Here is a 17791-nt window from a genome sequence, read left to right as displayed (position 1 = left end):
CAGCCACACGGGACCGGCGCTACGCACAGCCCCACCACACCGCTCTCCTTTGGGAGCGAATTCCCCGGGATGGGAATTGCCCGGCTCCAGGCAGGCAGCTCCTGGCTGGAGATGTACCCGGGGCTCCGCGGGTACACGCACCCCCAGCGAACCTCTGCGACGCCTCCCCTCTCCTCTCCGCCCCGCTGCCCAGCTGCACGCTACTTGTTATTAAAAAAAATTAAAATACAGATATCCCAAAGGAAGAAATTACCCCCCCCAAGCGCCCCACCGGTCCTCCCTGCCCCTCCCTCCCCGCGTTGCTCCCTTGACACAAGGTAAACTTAAAAAAGAAGACGCTCGCGGCAGCGCCCAGCGGTGCCCGGTCCCTACGGGCACATCCCAGGGCGGGCAGAGCCGCAGCGGTGATGCCGTGGGTCCCCAGCCCCGGCGGTGGGACCTCAGAGGGTGCCGTGGCCGCGGGATCCCAGGGCGAACCAGCCCATCTTCTCCTGCGCCAGGTCGAGGTCCCGCAGGCGGATGCCGACCTCTCCGAGGAGGATGTTTTCCCAGAAGCCTTCCTCGCTCAGCACGCTCAGGCGCAGCTCCCGCTGCTGCAGGTCCCCCCTGGGGATCCCGTCGTAGACCAGCTGTGGGGCAGAATGGGGCAGACCCTCAGCCATGGTCCTCCCAGTGCCCCCCCGCCAAGCCCCAGCCCACGTACCATCTCATTGTAGGTGGGGTTGCAAGTTTTTCGGGCCACTTTGGTTTTCCTCTTGGTTGTTTTTTGGGGGTCGGGCAGCAGGTAGGTCTTGACATAGGGGTCAGGGTCGTTGCCATCCTGCAACGGTGGCTGTGGGGCAAAGCGGGGGGGGCGCCCCGTGAGCACAGCGGTGCGGAGGGACCCCCCCCCCCCACGCTGCGGCCACCGGGTGCCACACACCTACCAGCCCCCGGATGTGCATCACCATGATGAAGAGCTTGTTGTTCTTGTAGGAGATGGAGAGCTTCACCTCCCCGCCGACCTTCCCCAGGGGCCGAGCCCACGTGGCATCTGGAGGGGAGGAGAGGAGGGGTGCAGGTGGGATGGCAGCCCCCCACCATCGCTCCGCGCGGTGCCAGCTGCCTGCTGGCACCGCCGCCAGCCCCCCTACCTGCCGGCTTCGGGGTCGGGTTGGTGCCAGCCGCCTTCTCGTCCCGTGGCAGCGGGTGGAAGAAGGTGTAGATGAGGTCACACTGCGGGGCGAGGAGGTGATGTTAGTGGCGATCGTGTCCCCCCGCCATTCGTGACCGGTGCACAGTGCCAGCACCAACGCTTTATGCACAAACTGCACGCGCCGATGCTTTACGTGGTGCATTGACCCCCAAGCACTTTCCCACCATGGGACCCCAGCATCGTCCCCCCCTCTCAGGAGGCAACAGCACTCCCCCCCCCTCTGCCCCACGGGGACCCCCCTGGCTCCGCACCTCTGCCACCTCGGGGGCAGCGTGGATGAGGTGCCAGATGTAGCCGTTCAACTCCTCCTTCCGCCGCTCGGCCACCGCTTCGCCCCGCGACCGTCCGATGATGAACCTGCTGGGGAAGCTGCGGGGACGGACACTCAGCAAAGCCCAGGGGGTGGCAGGGAGCCCCGGGGGGTCTGCGAGGGTCTGCGGGGATACCTGGGCAGCAGCGAGGAGGGGAAGAGGAGGCGCAGCTTGTTGTGCAGCTCCTGGAACTCCTCGAAGGTGCGCTGCACGAAGGCCACCTCGCCCGGGCTCTCCCGCTGCACCTTCACCACGTAGATCTGCAGAGAGACGGGGCTGTGACATGGGATGGGGACCCCGGGGTGCCCTGAGCCCATATGGGGCTGGGGAGGAGCACCAGGACGGAACCGCCTGAGTTGTCCCTTTGCCTGTCCCCAACCGCCCCCACTCACGTAGCCCTTGCTGGGGTTGAAGACCCTCTCGTGGCGGCAGAGGAAGACGTCGCGGATCCGGCCGGACGTCTTGATGGTGTGTGTGCGGGGGGCGAAGGAGAGGGTCGGGCGGGTGTCGGAGCCCGTGAACTTCATCTGCGCCAGGTTGTGGATGAAGAAGTTGAGCTTGGTGGCCACGCTGCCCAGGCTGGACTCGATCAACCTGCAAGGAAAGCACCGCACGCTCAGTCGGTGTGCCAAGCCGGAGCCGGTGCCTCCGTCCGAGGGCTCCCTTCATCCTCTCCTCTCCCATCACCTCGCCATGTCCCCTACCTGGTGAAGTAGGTGGTGGCATCGGCATCAGAGTCCTGTGGCCTCAGGGCATCGTAGACGTATTTGAGGTCCTCCAGGTCGGAGAGCTCGGGGATGCCACAGGACAGCATCTGGGAGGCAAGGCAGGGGGTGAGGGCAGGCGGCAGCAGGAGGACTCCTCCGCTGTGCCCGGGGGGGACGGGTGTGTGGCCCCCTCCCCGGCTCTCACCAGCCCCAGCAGGTTGACGAAGAGGTGGGTGTGCTTGCGGATCAGGTTGTAGGCCTGGCAGCACAGGTCGACGAAGTCGTGGAAGCGGCTGGAGGGCTTGTCCCCGCCGTTGATGACGTACGCCATGTCCGAAGTGAAGACGAACGGTGCCCGGTCCCTGCACCGGGGAGGGAGGGACAGAATGTGAGTACGGCCGCGGGTCACCCACCACGGGGACAAGGAGAAGGGGCTTCGCCACGAATTCGCCCTGCGGGGATGAGCCCAGGCAAGGCGGAAGGAGATGCCGGAGCCGTTCCTGACCTCTTGATGTTACCGAACATCTGTGCATGGCCCAGGAACCTGCCGAAGTCAATGTGGAACATGTGGCCAGTGGTCTTGAGCATGATGTTGTCGTTGTGCCGGTCGCAGATCCCCAGCACGTAGGTGGCCACGCAGCAGCCGGCGCAGGAGTAGATGAAGTTTTCCACAGCCTGGAAGGAGGGAAGGAGCAACCAGGCGTGGAGAAAGGATGGACACGTTGGGAAGTGAGGGATCTTGACCTCAGAGAGGAGGGCATGAGGAGCGGGGACCCTGCCAGGCTCCTCCTCACCTTCTCGTACTCATCCTCCTCGGGGTTGTGTTTCTGCAGCCAGTCTGCCAGCGGCCGGTCTTTGAAGGAGCCCGTCACGCCGTGCTCCACCTGGATTTTGCGTAGGGTCTCGGCGTTGGGGATCATCTCCACCATGCCTGGCAGCCAAGACAGCAGGGTGAGACCCCACCATCCCACCTGGGAGGCACCGACACCCCAGTCCCCGTTTGCCAGCCGCTCCCCAGCCATCTATCTCACTGTTGAGTGGCAGCCTGCAAAGCCACGTTCCTACAGACGGGCTGGTGGGATCAGACCCAAAGGTGGATCACAGCTCTCTAGCAGAGCCCCAGGACCTCCAGTGCTGTCACCAACCCGAGAGCATCGCGACCTGGAGCCCGATGCTGCTGGGGGACGCCCCGATGCCGGGTTACCTCGTCCGCGGCCGGTGGAGAAGCAGCGGAAGATGACCATGCGCATGTCCAGCCCCTCCTGCACCCAGATCTTGTTCATGATCCGGATCATCTGCAGCGTCAGCATGTCCTGCCGCAGGTCATCACCGCACTGCGAGCCGGTGGGGAAGAGCCATCAGACCCGGCGGGGGGCAGCAGGGGCAAAGCTGAGCCAACCCCATGTGGGCTGGGACAGCCGTGCCAGGGCTTTGGGCACCGCTGGGAGGACGGGCTCACCTTGAAGATGACTCGGATGTTTTCCCCAAGGGGATCCACATTCTGGAAGGAGAGCTTCAAGGGGACGGCGTTGGAGTTGAAATAGGAGCAGTCCTGCCGGGGGGGGGGAGGAAGGTGCAGCCTGTCAGGGCGAGCTGGGTGCGGGCAGAGGAGCCCCCCGATGCCCCCAGCTCTGGCACTTACCCGGGGCACGATCCCCTTCACCAGCAGGCTGGGGCTGAGCGGCAGCCGGCACGACCCGTTCGCCTTGAAGAACTGTTTCACGTCCTCCAGCCCCTCGCGGAGGATGCCCTGTGGGGTGGGCACGGGGACAGGGTGGGCACGGGATGGGGGGGGGGGCTGAGACACAGCCCGGTACCCTCCTGCACCCCCTCCCACCACCCCTGCACCCACCTGGCGTGCGGACGGGGCGGCATCTCGCACTTGCTGGGCCAGCCTGGCCAGCGTGCTGACGAGCAGGCACTGCCGGTCAAACTCCTCCCGCAGCCCCTTCCCGCAGCAGCAGAGCAGAGCTGCCAGCAGGTACTGGTAGCGGATGCTGAACTGGGAGTCCTTGAGGCCGTCCTTCAGCAGCCTGCTCGGAGCAGGGACACGTGGGGTCAGGCGAGCCCCGGGATCCCCCCTGACACTCCCAACCCCCCCAAACCCACCAGAAGAAGTAGTGGGTGATCTTCAGGTCGCAGATCGCTCGCTTCATGAGGAAGCGCACCAGCGGGCTGTCCAGGTAGCACTCGTACTTCAGGGCCTGGAGAGGGGGCAGTTTTGGGGCACAGTGGGACCGGCATGCACCCCACACCACATCCCAGTCCTGGCATGCACCCCACGCCACATCCCGGTCCTGGCATGCACCCCACGCCACATCCCGGTCCTGGCATGCACCTCACGCCACATCCCGGTCCTGGCATGCACCCCACGCCACATCCCGGTCCTGGCGTGCACCCCACGCCACATCCCGGTCCTGGTGTGCACCCCACGCCACATCCTGGTCCTGGCATGCACTTCATGCCACATCCCGGTCCTGGTGTGCACCCCATACCACATCCCTGTCCCACCACACACCTGGACCAGCTGGGGCAGGTAGTCCAGCAGCTCAGTGTCGGAGATGGAGTCGATCCACTGCACGGCCGTCCTCCTCACCTCCTGGTCTGGGAACCTGCGGCCAGAACAGGCATCACAGGAACAGCATCCTCAGCATCCCACCGCCACCACCACTGCTACCGCTGCCCTCTCCCTGCCTGCACAGGGAGGGGCCAGCAGGGCCAGAGCACACATCCCGGTGGCACCCACAGCCCGCCGGTGGCTTACGTGGCATGTAGGAGCCCCAGGGCATCCTGGTGGCTCATGTAGGTCCACTGGCTGAGCAGGGCGTAGATGTCGGGCAGGCAGGCCCACTCCCAACTGGGCGCACTGGCCAGCAGCATGGGCAGGGCGCCGGGAGCCGCGTGGCAGTAGTAGCGCTTCTCCCACAGCCGCTTGCGGTCGGCGTCCATCAGCCTACGGCAGCGGGGAGACGGGGGGGGGACACAGCTCAGGCTCGGGGTAACAGAGGGGATGGCACGGATGGGATGGGGCTGGCAGGTTGGGGACGCGGCACCCCGCTGCCTCCCGCCACGCACGGTGCGTGGGACACCAATAAACCCCTTCAAGATCTCCCTGCTGGCCCACCATGGCCCTGCCCATGAAAAAGAGGAGCTGATGGAGAGCAGGATCCTGCCTGCATTCCCCTCCCCCCCAGGCTGGGGCAGGCTCAGCAGAGAGGTCTGCGTGGTGCTGCAGGATGCTGGGGGCTCCCCCCCATCCCCACACTGCACCCTGTCCCCCAAGGGACAGCCAGACCACGAGCACCCCTGCACAGGGGTGACTGAGCTGCTGCAGGGATGGCTCTGGTTGTCCCCCTGCCCGGGGACCCCCAAGCCAGCCGGGCTGGCCATGCACCTCAGGCATTTTTTTGGAAGGAGCGTCAGCACCGTCCTGCGCAGCGGATCCCGGCGCAGCTGCCGACACCTGATCCTCCCGTTTATAGCCAGGACTCCGGACAGCTCGGGCTGGATGAGGGGCCGGGCAGTTATCCCTGCTGGGGGGGACGTGGCAGGAGAGACCCTCCCCAGAGAGGGGCAGCCAGGGAGGGCAGGCGCAGGAGGACCGACGACAGGCAGCTCTGCCGAGTACCAGGCTCCGCCGGCAGCCAGAGGCAGCGTCAGACCCTCAGATACCCCCCGTGCGTGCCAGGGCGGTGCTGGCGGTATATCAGCAGATATACCTGGCAGGGTGATGTCACCCCCCGCTCCTGGGTTGCTTACCAGTAGAGCGATTTCTTTTGCATCGCCTCCCGCAGCTTGCACTGGTCCTCCTCCCCCAGGCTGCCGAACTCGTACTTGGGGCTGAATTCGGCTGCCGGCGGGCTGGTGAACTTCACCTCGAAGGCAGAGGTGGGGAAGTCGATCTGGGGCAGAAGCAGAGGGTGAGCGGGTGCCGTGCGCGGGGCTCGGGGCGGGGGGGTGTGCGTGTCCCCAGAACCCCCCACCGCCAGGACATACCTGCAGGATGACACTGTCGGGCTGGTTGAAGTTGGGGGCACTTGACCTGGCTCTGGAGTTGTCCTGGGTTGCTGGCCACAAGCCCAGGAGCTTTCGCCCACAGGTCAGGACCCTGGAGGAGAAAGAAAGGTGAGAGCCTGGAATTGGGGGCTCCTCTGCTGGGGCAGGAGGGTGGCACCGCCGCAGCGATGCTGTCCCCACACGGAGCCAAGGCGCTGGGGACCCCGCGGCGCTGGAGACCCTCCTGCCCCACCCCGGGGATGCCGGCACAGCCCCTCGCCATGCCCGTCACGGCGGGACGCCCCCCACGTACTGCCTGAAGTTGAAGAGGGGGGTGGTCACCCAGCCCAGGGCCTCGGGGACCCGCCGTTGCTTGTTGGCGTCGGAGGAGCTCCCCGGGGGTGGGACGGGTACGGCGAAGAGTGTGACGCTGAGCAGCGTCTCCCGTGGCAGACGGTTCACCTGGACGGGGAAGCAGATCCTGCAAGAGAGCAGCCAGCAGCTCAGCCGTGCCGGGGACGGCCACTGCCAGCCTCCCCGCCTTGGCATGCCAAGCGTGCCCCGGGAGAGCCCAGCCCAACAGATGCCTTTGCTGCTGGCCCTGGGGGTGCCACGTGCCCCCCCACCCCGCCATGGGATGGAGGTCCCACGTCATGGGCAGACACCCCGCAGTGGGCAGCCGTGTTTGGGGAGAGCCACCTGCTCATGTACCCCGGTCCTCTCCCAGCACGGGGGAGCCCTGCTGCTCTCTGTCCCAGGAAGGTGACCGAAGGGCAAGAGGGCCACCATGGAGGGCCCCCACCACGCACTGACCTCGTCCCACAGCCGGGGGGATGCTGCGTGGGACCCCGGGGCTGAGGCTCCTCTCCGACGCTCCCGGGGAGCCCAGGGTGGCAGCTACATCCCACCCGTGGGTGGGCACGGGACGGGGATTGCCCCGCGGAGGGGACTGGCACGACTCCGCTCCCCGCCGGCCGCTCGGCGCCTGTCCTTGGGGTGCACCGGCACCTTCTAAAATTATCCTGTCCCATCCCCACCTCCCCGGGCCCCTGCGAATGCCAGGCGTGGCGAGGGCTCGGCACAGCCTCCCTGCCTGCTCCCAGGGCTATTTTTGGAGCAGATCCCCTTTCCTGGGTGCAAAACACACAGGTCCCAGGAGGGCAGGGCTGGCGCCAGGGCCGGTGCTATTCCTGGGGATGACACAAGACCTTCCGACGCCTGAAAACCAGGGAGAGGTGCAGAAAGGAGCTGCTGAAGCAGGGGAGGAGGTGGAGGAAGGCAGCGTGGCTGGGTATGGCACCGGGATCCCCCCCCCCCCGCCCACCACCCCACGGCCGGGGCGCTGCCTTACTGCTGGTCCCATATGATGAGGTGGAAGAGGTATTTGTAGACGTGGGCCTTCCTGGTGAGCAGGGGGCTGCACAGCTCCTTGCCACCGTGGCTGAGGGAGCAGGAGAGGTAGAAATCTTCGTAGCTGCAAGGGAAACGGAGCTGTGAGCCGCGGGGGGGGGGGGGGATATGCTTTTCCTGGGGTGGGGGAGCCGGCACCCAGGGATTCACCCTGCCATGGGGGCAAAGCCTGCACCAGGGGAGCGGGGAGGACGGAGGTGCTGACTCTTCGCGTCTTCCCCAGGCTTGGGAAGGGGGAGCCCCCGTCCCCATCACCATATGCCACCGCGCATACCATCACACGGGGGGCTGCCGGGGGAGGAGGGGGGGAACCCTGCCATGTGGCAGGTGCCGAGCGACAATCCGGGGAGGGCTGCAGGGCGCTGGAGGTCAGGGGATGCCGGCATTTCCCAGGCTACCCGCTTTGTTCGGAGCCAGTCACCAAGGGGAATACATTAAGGACAGGACAAAGGCGAGGGGTCCCCGGTGGGGCGGCTGCTGCCGGCGCCGCTGCCTCGCACACCCTCCCTGCGGTGGGCTCCTGCCGCCCGCCCGGACCCCCGCCGTCCCCCCGTCCCCCCCTCTCCACGCGGGGCCGAAAGTGGGTACGGGCACCGCGGCACCTAACAAAGGAGCACGGCGCTGATGTGGGGCGAGGGCAACCTGGCCCTGCCGCGCTGGGGCCATCTGTCACATCCCCGGGATGGCGGCGAGCCCGGGAGCGAGGCTGCAGCCCCGGGGATTCGTGGGGTTGGGATGGGAGAGCATCACAGCGCCCATCCCACCCAGAAGCTCCAGCATCAGCTGCCTGCGAGCATCCCTCACCATCCACCAGCATCCCCATATTGCTGCCCTTTAGGAGGCTTGGGGGGGGGGTTTAGCTGTTCTTGCCTCCATGCTGGATGAATATTTGGGACAGGGACACATTCCTCAGCTGCCCAGCGGAGGGACACCCCTGCTAGGGTATGTTTAACGTGGGTCTGAGCCCCAGGATGGGCAGGCAGGGGCTGAGCAAGGTCCAGGCAGCTGCCCTTACCTGGCAGCCCAGGTGATGGGGATGCGGTGGGTGGCGTAGACGGTGAAGGAGAGCGGGCAGGAGAGCAGGCGAGCCTCCTGCACCACGCCGTGCTCCCGGCTGCCGTGCACGGCCGTCTGGAAGTCGGCGTTGAAGGTGCTGCAGTAGAGCTCGACCAGGTTGAGGATGGCGGCCGTCAGGCTCTCCACGATCCTCTCTGACGGGGAGGTGGGAAAGGGGTGAATTGGGGTGGCTGCTGGCCCCGCTGCCCCCCCTGCCCCGGCCCTCTGAGGTGGGGTTGGGATGCTGGAGGGACCCCGGGTTGGACCGCAGGCAGGTCTCCCCTGAGACAAAGTGGGTGAGAGGGAGGCTTCCCATTTTGCTGAGTTCATGGGGAGAAACAACAGCCATTGCCTCCAGGAACCCTATTTTCTTAACCAGAACGGTTTCAAACACATTTTTGGCCTTAATAATTGAGGGGGAGGGGTTCGAAGATTAAAAGCACCAAGAACTTGAGCCCAGAAGGGGAGGAGGAGAACAGAAATACCTCGATTTTCCCTCTTGGCCAGAACATTTGGATCCTGTTGAGGAGGAAAAAAAAAAGAAAAAGAAAAAGAATAAGAAACCACAAGAGCAACATCAGAATCAGCCCCGCGCTGTCGGCGGGGAGCAGCTCGCCAAGGCAGCCGCTTTACGTAACCAGCCCGCGCTCCTCGGCTGCCGGAGCAGGCAGCACGGCCAGGCAGCTGCCTGCTCCCAGCTATTGAGGAATTTTCCACGTGGTACGGCGGGAGGAAGGAAGGAAAAGAAGCCCAATGTGAAGATGTGCTTCCCCTCTGCACCTCCTGGCTGAGCCACCCCTGGTCCTGCGCCCCGTGGGAACCAGCCCCCCCCCAACCCAGCGCCCACCGTTTACCTTCTGGATTTTGGGCTGCATGCGGGAGGGGCAGGGGGGCATCTGGTTGAGGGCTGCCGTGATCTCCTGGGACTCCACAGCAGCCAGGGCGTTGCAGATGGCCATGACCGACTGGATCACCCGTTCTGCCTTCAGCGGGAAGTCTCCCTGGAGGGCAGAGGGGGGGCTGATGTGGGAGCCCTGGGTAGACGAGGGGGCAGGGGCTGCTCCCTGCAGCCCACGTGTTACGCACTGGGAGGTACACCAGCCTCAGTTTCCCCTCCTTTCATGGCCTTTCCCCTTCTCTGATGCACCCTTAGAGCCCCGTAATGAAAAGGGGAAAGAGTCCGCAGCAAATGAGGCAAGGTGACCCCAAAAATGCCCCTTTCCGTCCCTGGTGCTCACCTCGGCTGCCAGGAAAGCATCCACCTCGTTGTGGAAGGTGTCAAAGAGGAGACTCAGGGCCTGCCTAGGGGACAGAGAGCAGAGCTCAGCCACAGCCAGGCAGGCTCTTGGCACGGGGGGGGAGGCTGGTCCCGCCGTGTCCCCCCTACCTGCTGATGGTCTGCTTGATGGGTCTCTCCTGCAGGTGGATGTAGTGGTTGAGGGTGGAGGGGCTTTGGTCATCGTTCGCCTGGAGATGGAGAGATGCTGTGCCGTAGCTCGGCTGCGCACGGCTCCTCCCGCAGCAGGGAGGTGGCACGGGCACCCCCGCGCTGCCCCCCGACACCCAGGCACCCACCGTCCGGGCCAGGTCGCTGCGCACCCCCTTCCTCTTCATCAGCTGCAGGCGGATGTCGATGTCGAACTTCCTGCAGTGCTGGATGTACTCGTGGCTGCCCAGCGCGTGCTTGCTGCGGGGAACACAGACAGCACGCTGAGCCCCTGGCCCCTCTCCATCCCACACGAATCCCACACCATACCCCAAAATTCAAGCCGGGATGCCCCAACCCAACGCCCTGCGGCCAGGCAGCGTCGGCCAGGGCTTGGCTGCAGCCACCTCGCCTGCAAACGGAAGGGCACCGGGTCGCTTGTGCTAGGAAACCCGAAGAATAAGCTATTGTTTTCCCTCCCTTCCCCTGCACCCTCCAAAAAAGCCGTGCCCGGCCCAGCCGGTGCGACGGAGCCAGGAGCGGGTGTGGAGGAGCCCGTCGTGCCAGGACCCGCCTGCCGACGTGTGGGAAGCGGAGTGTGGACCCAAGGAGCCGGAGGATGCTCCAGCTGACAGCAGGACTGGTGTGAGCCCCGGAGCAGGGGGGGGACAGCTTGATCCCACCGTGCCCACTGGCATGGGAAGACCCCCCTGGAGTGGGACCCACAGAGCTCGCCGTCCAGACCCACTTTCTTTGCTGGCTGCAGGGGGGAACGAGCTGATTCAGCCCTGGCTGGCACAGCAGAGCCACGGGCACGGTGCCGAGGGGGTGCGGGAGGCTCCAGGCAGGACGGAGCTGCAATGGCAGGATTCGGCAAGGGAGAGGCACCCCCAGGGGCTCACGGGGCTGCAGGGCACGGGGAGACAGAGCCCGATCACGGGGTCGGCATCCTGCGCACCCCTGCCTGGTCCTGCCTCCCCCCGGCGCCTTGCAAAAGCAAAGGGGCAGCAAGTGACAGCAGCTCAGGCTGGTGTGCAGAGCTCGAGGGCCCAAACGGCTCCGCAGGGAGGGTTTTGGCACTTCCAGCATCTCCTCTGCCACGGGAAAACGTGGAAAGAAAAGCTCGGCGACAAAAGGGCTTTATGTCCCAGGGCTTTCTCAAAGGTCCTTTGAGGGCCCTGGGAGATACGGCAGCGCCTGTCCACACCGGCTCCCAGGGAAACGCTCACCAGGGGCTGTGCCGCTCCGTGCCCAGGATGTCATTCCTTGCCAAAAAAGCAGGAGGTTCATCCCTTTTGGAAATGCCTTCTAAGCTGGAGGGATCCGTCCTACAGCTGGGTGCTCCCTGGCACCCCGAGCCACCCAACAGCAGAGGTTCGCTGTATGGAAACGCGGCTGTACCCGCGCCTAGTTAACAGCTCGCCTCCCTGCTGTGTGCAAACACGCATGTGCACACGTGTACACAGGCACACACGTGCACACACATGCGCTGGGCTGCCTGGCAGCACAAGGGCTCAGCACCGATGGGAATAACCCCATCGGGCAGCCGTGCTGGGCAGCCAGGAGCAGAGCTTGGGCTCCGCTCACCCTCCGCTCGGGTCTCCCGCACAGGCTCTCCCTGGCTGAGCAATTCCCAGCTGCCCCTTTAGGGCCTAAAACCAGCAGCTCCTGGAGGCCATGGCAGGGATTTCCCGTGGCAGGGCCAGGCCCGGGGCAGCTCTCCAGCAGCGGGAGCTGGCTCGCTGCACCGAGCCGCCGGGAAGGACGGCGTGTGCCTGTGCACGCATGGCTGCTGCATCTTTCTCTGCAGAGAGCAAGCCCGAACTGCCAGCCCCTAAAATCCCTACGGAAAGGCAGCCTTCCTCCAGGAACAGCAGCAAGGCGGGGAGGGATCTGTGCAGGTCTCGGTCCCCATCACCCACCCTTGGCTCTGCAGCCCTGATGCTCCCGTGCCCCCCACACCCGTTCTCCCCCCCCTTTTCCACCTTCTCCTGCAATTTAAACAGCAGGCTGGGAGAAGCCGGGCTCTACCACTCCGGTCAGTGACACGGCTGTTATTAATACTCCTAAAAGAGCTTTTTTGGCAGCTTCCTGGGTTTCAGGGCTTTCTCCAGGCGCACAGGGGTCAGCGTGACGGATACCCTGCCGCCGGGAAAGATGCTCCCAGCATGCTGCTTTTGGCAAGAGCGTCACCGCGGTTTGGGAGGCAGGAAACGGAGCGGAGAGGCTCCCACTGTGCACGCCAGGATCAGCCCCGGCCATCCATCACACCCATCCGAGGCCACGCACGGGGCGAGCAGGGCCGAGTGTGTAAGCCCTGGGACGCCTGGGGTGTGTGGCGTCCCCCACCCCGAGACTCACTTCTGCAGGAACTCCTCCAAGCCGCAGATCTTGAGCACGAAGTCCTCGACGTCGACGGTGTGCAGCTCGTCGTGCGTGTAGCACAGCGCCTGGTAGATGAGCAGGTCCACGGTGGAGGAGCCTGCGGGGAGAAGGAGCAGCGCCGTGAGCCCCAGGGATGGTGGGACCCACCTCCCTCCCTCAGCCTTCCCCTGGGGGTGGCTGGGGTCCATCCCACCCCCTGGGTGCCGCAAGGGGGGACGGGCAAGCGGCTGTGTGGCGTGGGACGCTTACAGTCGCAGGTGAAGGTGAGGGGCTCCCGCAGGCTGTCACACACCACGGTCACCTTCAGGCTGACACCGTGGCCCAGTTGCTCAGGGCTGAGGTTGACGGCGCTCCACACCAAGCCGGTGAGGGAGTAGTCCTTGGTGCTGTAGCCGGACCGCAGCCTGCAGAGGCAGGGAGAGGTCAGAGATGCTGCCCTGCTTTGGGTTTTGCCCCACGCTCCCAAAAAAACACCCGTTTTGGGGCGTTTTGCAGTGGGATGCTCCAGCCCCGGCTGGGTACTCACACGTCCAGCATGTGGCAGAAAGCAGCCACCTCCTCATCCCGCTCCTCGGAGACTTCGAAGAGCTCGTAGCCGTTGGCGAAGGAGTGCGGCCGGGGGGCAACCTGTGGGGCAAAGCACAAGCCCGTCAGCCAGCTGCAGCATCCCTGGGGGCTCCAGCCCGCCACCCACCCGGGATGGGGTTCGCTGGATCCTCCCATTAGAGCACCAGGCACCGAGAGCCTTTGCTCGCCCCGCTGGTGCTGTGGCTGGGGGAAAGGCAGCTCTCCAGCGGCACAGGGGGGATGTGGACCACCGCAGGGCCAGGCGGGTGCCAGCCACAGGATACATCACCCATGTCTGCACCAGCACCTTGCCCATGGCTGGGAGAAGGGAGACCCGAGGTCTCCCTGCCCCCAGCCCCCTGCCCACAAAACTGGCCATTTCCAGGCTGTTTCCAAAAGCCCCAGCGGGGAGATTCCTCAGTGAGACAAGGGATGGGCAGAGACGGACCCAAGGATGCTGCAGGACTGGCAGGGACTGTCCCCAGGCCACCGGGGTGTTGCAGCAGAGCCCTGCGGCTCGGCCCCACATGCCGCTCTCCCGTTGTGGTGCCGGGGCAGGCGGCATCGCTGTGCCAGGCTCCCCCAGCGCATGGGGGTCCCCGGGCCTCCATCGCTCTTTCGCAGTGAACAATGGCCCCACTGTCAGAGCAATTAACCCAGCCAACAGCTAACGGGAGGCAGAGAAAGGCAGAGAACACAGCAGCCGCTAAAGACAATTTTAATGCTCTTTTATAATTAGTTTCTGGCACTAAGAAAGCTGAGAGTGACTTACGTAGCCCCCGCCGGCGGTCCCCAGCTGCATCCCTCACTCCCCAGGGAGGGGGGACCTTGCAGGGAAGGCGGCTTTTCCCGTTATTTATCCCCTCCTCTTGCCGGAGGCGGGGTGAGCTGCACCAGAGCTGGGGCTCTGCCCCTGCAACGGGCACCCCGTTGGGGACAGGGGACCTGGCAGCCCCGGGAGAGAGAGGGCAGCAGCACCAGCAGCCCCCCAACACCTCCGTGCACAGAGGGGAGATATCCCACTCGCCGCTCAACGGAGGGAAGAAGGGAGCTGGGATCGGAAAGGATGTTGCGAGCCGGACAGGAAAGCGATCGCCCGGCTCTCGGGAGGAGACTCCCGGCTCTTTCCGGAGGATCTTGTGACATTTCGTGAGCTGGCGGGACACGAGCCCGCTGCAAACCACCTGCAGCACAGCCTCCGGAGACGGTGCACGCTTGCATCCCCAGCAACAGCAGCTCCAGGGTGCTCACGTGCCTCCTGTGGGCACCGGGGCTTTGGCTGTGGGGTCTGGGCAGCATTTGGGGTCCGGCAGTGTCTGGGTGCGAGGATGTGGAGAGGAGGCAGCGCTTGGACGGCAGCGCACGGAGCATCCCGCCTGCTCGGCGGTTGACCGGGTGAGACTTGCCGTTCTCCTCGGCTTCCCAGCCCTGAGTCACCCACCCCAGAGGGTTTTGGCCATGACTGCACGATCCCGCACCCCTCGGGGAGCTGTGCAATCTGGAAAGGTGTGATTAACCCCCAGGGACAGCGTCTCAGCGCGCGGATGCCTCCAACCACGATGCAAAAAAGCCTCAGAGGAGCCCCAGTGACGGGACAAATAAAACCAACGCGGAGCAAAGGAAACCCAGCACAGCCGCAGGTGCCCACGGCCCCGTCCGCATCCCAGCGCCGGATTCCCAGCTCTCCCCAGCACCTCGGCTCCATCCCAGCCCCACTTCCACGTCAGGGAGGAAAAAAAGCCTCTTACCGGATCGATGGAGATCCTGCGGTTCTTGTTCGGTGCCAGATTCTTCCGGTTGCCGAAGCGGGAGACGTATGTCCGCGGAGGGACCTGGGGGGGCATGGTCTTGCTCCGTGCCACCGGCTTGCCGCTCGATTCCTTCTCGAAGATGCTCCTGCCCTCCTTCCAGCCGCGGGAAGCTTCCCGCAGCACCTCCGACTCGTAGGTGGACTTTAGGTTGAGGCAGGTGATGGCGTCGTTGATGCCGCCGTAGTCGGCGATGCCGTAGGGGTCCTCCTCGGAGATGCGGCGGCCGAGCAGCTTGCCGTGAGCCCGCTCGTGGGCCGCTGAGAACATGTTGATGTCCCTGGGCTGGGGTCCTTTGGAGGATGGGGGGGACCCCTTCCCCATGCGCTGGCTCCCCTCGGGGGAGCTCCAGAGAGGGTGTCGGGGGGGCAGTGGGGGTGGTGAGAGCTTTTTGGGGGAGCTGCCCCCACTGTCATGGGGTGAGGTGCCGTTGAGGGGCTCCCCAAGGAAGTCCCTACCCGACCCCTCGAAGATGTACAGGTAGTCCCCAGCCAGTGGTCCCTTCAGCCAGGGCTGGGGGTCCGGCCGGGGAGGGCTGGGGCCAGAGGGGGGTCCAGGGGTGGGGGGACCCTCGGGTGCCACCGGGACGTTGTAGCTGAGCGTGGGGTCGGAGCCAGAGAGGCCGCGCGCTGCTTTGATGCCGGCGCAGCCGTTCCTCTCGGCGGGGTCATCCCAGGAGATGAGGGGCTGGTCTCCCCGCTGCTTGGCCCGGTTCTCCTCCTTGTCCTGCCGCAGGCGGGAGAGCGCGTCGTACTCCATCTGCAGCGCCTCCGCCAGCGCCAGCTCCTTCCGGCTGATGCCCACCGACTCCAGGGACTTCCAGTGCTCCCCATCGCCGCGCGTGGCGGACATCTCTCCGAGGACCAGGAGATTCTCTTCCTCCCGGGCTCAGGGGTCAGGAGAAAGGCATGCTGCACCGCCGGCCACCTGGGTGGATGGGAAAAGCCAGGGTTAATGGCGGGGCAGGCTACAATAACGAAGGTATGGCTAACGAGGGCCAGGCTGGCAGCGCTGGTGGTACAGCCCTTCCTCTCTGCGACGGAAAAAAGGAAGCATTTAGGGGCTGGGCGAAGTGACAGGTTAAATAAAAATTCTGCTGCTGCCCACCCCCTCCCAAAACCCCATGGTCAGGCAGGGCAGGCAGGGCTGGTTGGCCCCGCAGCAGCTGCTGGGGCTATTGCTGGAGCCCGACGTATTTCCCCGAGGACAAAATAAGACGCAGAGAAGCAGGGGGAGGGCAGCGAGGCCAGCGCCTGCAGCTGGGGCTGACTCAACCTGCAACCCCGCTGCTGCGGGGAGCCTGCCCCAGCGTGGGCTGGCGTGCCGGTGGCATGCTTAGGACAGGGCTTGGTAGTCTCAGAACCATCACAGCTTTGAGAAAAAGACAGCCTCCACCAGCAAAACCAGGGCTTTTTGGAGCAGAAAGGAAAAGAGGAGAGAGAAGGGCAAGGAAGGGATGAGACAAGGTGCTGCCCAGTAGCACGCTGCTCTCCCCCTGTCTGAGGGCCACAGCATCTCGTCCCCAAACCCCCGTTTCAGCAGAGGGAACCGTGCATGGCCTGGGAGAGCCGGGAGCACCGGCTGCCCACCAGATCCCGCTGCTATTCCCCAGCACCGACCAGCCCAGGCTGCTTCAGCGAGCAAGAAACGGGGCACGGCGATGGGCACCCAGGCATCACGCTCAGCTCTGATAACCACCGGGAGAGCCAAACCCCTCAAACGGACCCTCTGGGTCTCTCTGAGCCTCTCCGCAGCGCCCGGTGCTGCACAGCCTCCAATCCCAGCTCCTTTCCAGCATCCGCCTGCGCGAGCGGAGAGGCAAAACAGCCGGACTGGAAACCGCTCCCTGGCCCCCGACCAAAACCTGCGGAGGGCGGTGACCGCAGCGAGGGCTCTGCTCTGGCCGGCCAGCACCGCGCTCCCCAGGGAAGGATGTTTCACCTCCTCTTCCCTTCCTAGCAAAATAAATAACGAAGTGGATGTTAAACAGAAGAGTGGAGCGAGCCCAAGGCCGCTGGAGATGGTCAGCACTTGAAACCTCTAGTGTCAAGAGGCAGCTGAGTGTTTTCGGGCTCTGGCCAGGGCTGGTTCATGAGCCGCAGCATGAGGAGGACACGGGACCTCCGCTGCCCCCCAGGGCTCTCCTCTGCCCCACACCGCTTGCACTGCACGCACGGGGCTCTGGGCGATGCTCTGATTTGGGGTGCCACCCCCCGTGCCCGGCGATTGCAAGTGGTTTTGCTGGAAAGCGCTGCTGGGGGCCGCGGGCGTCGCTGAACCCGAGGCCCTTCCTCCGGCGCCCGTGGCGGGGGGATCCTGCGCTTGCGGAGCAGGAAAGCCCTTACCCACGAATGGCAGGAGTGGGGAGAGGACTGGCAGAGCCCAGTGCTGCCGGCTCCGACCCCCAGCGATGGAGGAGCCCATCTGGCACAAGATGTTCCCCCCACTTCCCGCCCCATGGCACGGGGCAACCATCTCCAGCCTGGGCTATGCCAGGGACCACCTTCCTCCGGCACGCTGCACCCCGTGGAGCATCACCGTCCTCGCCAGGCTGGTCCCTGCCATCCCCTCCCAGCCCGGCTGCTGATTATCACCCACGGCAGCCCCCCGCCAGACACAGCAAGCCCTCCCACCCGCAAACGGGCCCTCCTGACCCCGGGAGCAGATGGCTCCCGATTAGCTCCGGCCCAGGCTTCGCCTGCTGCAAACCCATTTCCTGCAAGCAAGGTGGGTTTGACCCCCTCGCCACCACGGGTCCCCTCTTGGCCCCCCAACACCTCACTCCCACCAGCTTTTCTGCGCTTTCTAACCAGAAAAATGGCTTTGGGGGGGAGAAGTGGGGGCGCAGGCTGGAAATATTCCCTTCCCCGGCATTTCAGTCCCTGCTGGCAGCCATGGGCTTTTCCTGGAAAAATAGAAATCCCAAAAGC

At 65.1% G+C, this 17791-nt stretch overlaps 1 protein-coding gene across 2 annotated transcripts; it reads right to left on the bottom strand.

Annotated features, from left to right (window-relative positions):
• Positions 1 to 440: 440 nt before the first annotated feature.
• Positions 441 to 15713, bottom strand: PIK3C2B (phosphatidylinositol-4-phosphate 3-kinase catalytic subunit type 2 beta). 2 transcript variants are annotated; one of them, XM_086476379.1, is made up of 33 exons: positions 14802 to 15713; positions 13013 to 13113; positions 12736 to 12890; positions 12463 to 12583; positions 10251 to 10362; positions 10063 to 10142; positions 9914 to 9977; positions 9530 to 9676; positions 9161 to 9194; positions 8635 to 8830; positions 7561 to 7683; positions 6523 to 6690; positions 6210 to 6321; positions 5973 to 6115; positions 5116 to 5166; positions 4978 to 5031; positions 4732 to 4825; positions 4323 to 4417; positions 4066 to 4246; positions 3856 to 3963; positions 3673 to 3765; positions 3418 to 3547; positions 3008 to 3144; positions 2719 to 2888; positions 2419 to 2575; positions 2211 to 2320; positions 1899 to 2100; positions 1642 to 1766; positions 1447 to 1564; positions 1134 to 1215; positions 927 to 1033; positions 704 to 832; positions 441 to 629 (listed from the first exon to the last, which is right to left on the bottom strand). In XM_086476379.1, exons 1-33 carry the CDS (start codon positions 15711 to 15713, stop codon positions 441 to 443), a joined length of 4800 nt encoding a protein of 1599 aa, XP_086332505.1. The 2 variants fall into 2 exon arrangements, with proteins under 2 accessions (XP_086332505.1, XP_086332504.1); XM_086476378.1 differs by having other exon boundaries at positions 4978 to 5166.
• Between the last annotated feature and the right edge of the window lie 2078 nt (positions 15714 to 17791).

Source organism: Leptosomus discolor, chromosome 21 (genome assembly GCF_034619465.1).
Source record: "Leptosomus discolor isolate bLepDis1 chromosome 21, bLepDis1.hap2, whole genome shotgun sequence".
In the NCBI taxonomy this organism is placed as follows: Eukaryota; Metazoa; Chordata; class Aves; order Leptosomiformes; family Leptosomidae; genus Leptosomus; species Leptosomus discolor.
Note: the sequence above shows the minus strand (reverse complement) of the source record. Positions and strands in the feature narration are given on the sequence as shown.